The following is a 4,605-nucleotide window of genomic DNA, read 5'->3' as shown; positions in this document are numbered from 1 at the left end:
AACCCAGATCATCCGATACACCTTCATAACAAATGGTAAGATGGGAAATTCAGGGTAGCGCGCCGTACGTGGGCAGGCGGGGCCTTTGTAGCACACGTCTGTACGTGTGGCGTGTACGTGCCTGGTTTCCCCACAAAAACGGCCGGTCCGCGGCCCCCTAATACCCGCCGGTCTGCAGCCCCCTAATACCCGGCGGCTGCCTGCGTGCGCCACGCCCCCTAATACTCGGCGGTCGTCCGCGTGCGCCAAGTCATTACTCCGGCACGTAACGGCCGCACCGCCTTGACCGCGTGCGGCATGGATTCAGACGGCGACCACTCATCTGTGCACGACGCGCGGGCCGCCATCAATCACCGTTCCACGTAAGCCCCCCCTCCCCCCGTCCGCTCACCGCTATAAAAAGCGCCCTACGCTGGGGCGCCACGGCAGTCGCAAACCCTCGCCTTCCCTCGCTTTCCCCTGTCGACGACGATGGCGCGCGTGAACCTCACGCTCGAGGAGGCAGACGAGGCCACCCACTGCCGCGTCCCCACCAAGCCGGACGTGCGATAACCATCCAGGTGGCACCTCAGCGTCGACGGCGTGTCGGTGCCGCTGGTGGGCACCCACCTCTTCGCGCGCGCCATCAAGCTGTGTCCGGCGCGGCTGCCGGCGAAGATGCTGCAGGACCCCCGGTGCACTATCAACAACCCCCACTGGTTGGACCTGTTCGCCGAGGAGCATGAGATGCGCCTCAACGCCTTCGAAGGGTCGCAGCCGCCGGTGAAGCACAACTGATGGCGCCACCACGACCTTCGGGACGGCTGCACCTTCGAGGAGGTGGTCGCCTCGTACCGCGTGCAGGCGCCCTGCCATCCCCACCCAGCGCCGGCTACCAGCTCCTCCGCCGCGGCGATGCGCGCTCTACCCGTGTGGATTCCGGCGGTGCTCCCCCTGGAGGTGGTGAACACGACGACGGGATGGCGACCACGGCTCTGTCCGCCTGGGCAGCGGTGACTGCCGCACCGTGGCTCCACGCGGTACGTGCGATGGCGCCGGGTCGAGCCGTGCGCCTCGTGCCGTGCCCGAGGAGGAGCCGGGGCCGCCCCTGGTGGCCGAGTACCGGCGGCTGGTGGCGGAGGCCGGCGACCCAGAGGACATGCAGGGCTTGCTCACGGCAATCTGGGAGTCCGAGGCGGCGCCGGCACTACCGGAATAACCACCTATGCCGCCGGTCAACCTATGTCTACGGCTGCGGTCGGCATAGACGGAGATATACCGACGGCATATCTGTGCCTACGGCTTCCACAAGGCCGTCGGCGTTGCCATCAGCATAGAAAACGGCATTGGCTGTTATTCGGGTAGTGCGGTGCCGCCCCTGCTCGTGTAGAGTAAAAATAGTTGTATAAGTAAATCCATCATAGCATCACAAGGCAGGTAATGAGCGTGCTGTAATTCAGCTGTATTGTGGTTCGGCTTCCACAAGGTTCAGTTTTTTTGCTGTTGAAAAGCCATTCGGAAATCTGTTATGAAGATACATGTTGCGGAGATTGTGAGTCTGGCTCAAGAATGAACATGATATTAACATCTGTCCAATTAATCCATTATAAAAATAGTCAACAGTAGTGTATCAACAACGTTTATTTATGCTGGTCTATAAGCGTTAGTACTCTTACAAGTGTATAAGAAAGTGCAAATGGATTTTCACATATAAGTAGTATAGAACTATAGATGCGTAGCAAATATAACTGTTTTCGTGACGAAATTACCCCACCCCTTCCGTTTCGGTGCTCTTGGCATCTTCAAGCTAAAGTTTACTGAACCAGACGAAAGTAAGTGCATACAGAACGCTGTATAATCAAAAAGTAGGACATGGCGCGTATCTATGTACCAAATTGGCAAAGATGCAGAATTGGGAGTATTTAAATGGAACTACGAAATCAAATAAAAATTACACCCGCAGCTGGTGCCCAGGTGATACAGTATCAGGCGCTTATTAAGCTACCAACGAAATTCAGAATACAACACACCTTCACTTCAAAAGGAAGGTTTAAAAAAAAAATACAACGATGAAACATTACTCTGGCTTCTTATTTGTCGGGGGACCCTGTTCCATACCTCGAGCAGTTTTCATCCTTCAAATAGCTCTCCCAAAATCTCCTCCAAAACTTGAGGACTGCTGCTTTCGCGGCCAACATGTTTCTCTAGCTCCGGATGCTCCTGCAGGTAGTCGAGGTAACCTGAAATGACTCTCTCAATGATAGCTCTCCGCAGCACATCTCTGAGCCGAGGGTCTGGAACCTTCCAGAACTTCTGAGCCTGGTACGTTTCGTGAAATGCCGACTGGAATTTGGCCAGTGAAGAGGTGTTGGTCAAACGATGGATCAATCCAGGAGATCTCGATTTTGGTATGCAGGAGAGCACATGTCCCCAAGAAAAATCGAGATAACTATCCATGTACTTCTTACATTCAGGCGTAAGTTTAAGTGTGAGGTCCCGCGGATCATCAGGAATGAACGATCCTGATGACTCAGACACTACATGAGCTACGAAATAGGAATTGTTGAGCAGGAACAAGTACCTGAGGCTTGGATCTGAGAGCAACCATGATTTTCTCAGAAGCAGATCCTCCAGATACTCGATATCGATCAGGCCACCAAGGTTTTCACTGTTGTGGCTCGGTTCAGATTTGTGCATTGATGTTCGTGCATTCGTCATGGATACTATGCAATCCATGATGAACCGAGTGTTCTTGTGAACCTCGCCGCTTCCTTGCAGGATCTCGATAGCCCATGAGTCATCTTCCTCCATGAGCGTCCTCACCTCCTTGGTCGTGTTTGATATGATCTCGCTTAGCTTGTTTCCTTCTCTCTCTAGCGAGTTGCCTATCTCTTTGAAAATGCTTTGGGCTTCCCGAGAGATCATGACCGGCCTAATCATGTGCGACGTACCACATACGCAGGTAAACATGTCAAGCACGGCCTGCAGCTTCTTGGCTTCGAGAGCAGTGATGATGACATGGATGACATTGAGCATCTCGGTGATGCTCGCTTTGCCAAACAGTGCGACCGCCGGCGTCCTGTGGAAGGCGAATTCGTACTCTGTCTCAGTGATACTGGCACCACGGTAAGAGCCCGGACCCACTTGTCGACCAATTCTTGCGTCGTGACCGGCTTGTCTCGGATCAGCCGCCGTAAGCCATGCTCGTCGTCGATTTGGAGAACCCAGTCGACGTCGAGCTCCAAGAACCAATTCTCCAGGGCATGGCCCCGGACACCACCACCATGTTTGAATGCCGCCGGTGCCGATGAGGCGTCGTCGAATGCTTGGACCATGTGCCAGATGTATCCGTCGTTGACCATTTGGTGAGCGATCCGCGTGAGCTCACCATTGTCGACAAAGGCGGCGGACGACACCGAAATGGTTCCGCTGGACTTGCCGGAGTTGTTGGACGGCCAAGAATTCGAGGCACCTGAGCTTGAGTAGCTGGATGATCCGTTACGGCCGGACTGAGAGTTGAGGAGACTCCATCTTATCGGCGATCCGGACACGGGCACTGCCTGAATCAACTCGCGGTAGGAAGTGCGCGGCCGGCAGGGAGCTGTGAAGCCGGTGGTGCTCTCCTCCGGCAAGGAAGCAAGCTGCTCCGTCATGCTGGCTGCTACTTCGTGGAGCGACGCCCTTGGTGGGGGTGGAGCTCGGTGAGATTGGCAGGGGAGTGAACTATGGGAAGTGCAGGGTGAGGCAACAAGAATCCTTCGACGTTGCTGCTATGGCTGCCCGGTGCTCAAAAGAAAAGGGGCTCATTCGCTTCTTCTGCTTGCCTCATGGGAAATTTGGCGTGAAAGAAACAGACGTAACTTCGGCGTGAAAGAAACAGACGTACTTTCGAGGGAAAGGAGCCTCCTGTGCATAGGTTCGTTAGTTTGGTGCACGATGAGATTGATTGGTGGAACATGGCAGGGGCAAAAATCCCTTTTGACCCAGGTTGAAGGTGCCGTCTGTGGTACGTATCTTTCCGTTTTTATTCTCTGATTCTGGCTTTTAGCACTGCTGATTGCCTCTTTTTCTTTCGGCGTGTAACTCTTTTCTACTAATCAATGGAATTTCGCAGCTCTTCAGCAAATATTTAAAGAAAAAAAAAGAATACTTTGCCGTTGATGTGGCTAAAGTCTCGATAAAAACACTACATTGCCTGAACCGCGTGACGACGATGGACAATCGCAGGACCCGGATCCGCGGGTCAACACCAACTACTAGAACCGCATGATGGACGGCGTCTAAGGCAACTCCGAGTGCTCAAGGAAGGTGCCATAACATTGTATGCAGACAACCAAATCTTGGCTCAGGCTATGTTTGGTTGAGCTGTAGATTCTGCAAAAGTTGTTGTGGAAATGCTGCTGTGAAAATGCTATGGTCGATATCACTTCTCTCTTTATGCATATATGTTCATGACGATCTTTTGTTTTCTTCGTTTGCTTACTAGCTAGCTAGCGTGTCTAGTCCTTTCTATACGTATGTATAGTACATAGCGTCGACCAAGCACGGACATAAAAGAGGACACTTCTCTCTATTAATTATAGCTAGCTAACACAATATATGAAACACCTAAATTAACCGCCAAAA

General features: G+C 53.0%; 1 protein-coding gene across 1 annotated transcript; it reads right to left on the bottom strand.

Moving 5' to 3' along the window:
• Positions 1 to 2,109: 2,109 nt before the first annotated feature.
• On the bottom strand, positions 2,110 to 3,030 carry LOC119352319 (exocyst complex component EXO70B2-like). The gene has a single exon (XM_037618996.1). It carries the CDS (start codon positions 3,013 to 3,015, stop codon positions 2,110 to 2,112), a length of 906 nt encoding a protein of 301 aa, XP_037474893.1. The 5' UTR covers positions 3,016 to 3,030.
• Between the last annotated feature and the right edge of the window lie 1,575 nt (positions 3,031 to 4,605).

The sequence above is a fragment of the Triticum dicoccoides genome, chromosome 2A, assembly GCF_002162155.2.
Source record: "Triticum dicoccoides isolate Atlit2015 ecotype Zavitan chromosome 2A, WEW_v2.0, whole genome shotgun sequence".
Taxonomy (NCBI): Eukaryota; Viridiplantae; Streptophyta; class Magnoliopsida; order Poales; family Poaceae; genus Triticum; species Triticum dicoccoides.
Note: the sequence above shows the minus strand (reverse complement) of the source record. Positions and strands in the feature narration are given on the sequence as shown.

Bases quoted from the DNA above. Each gene is read 5' to 3' on its own strand.
- LOC119352319 (XM_037618996.1), bottom strand. From the start codon at position 3,015: ATGCTCAATGTCATCCATGTCATCATCACTGCTCTCGAAGCCAAGAAG.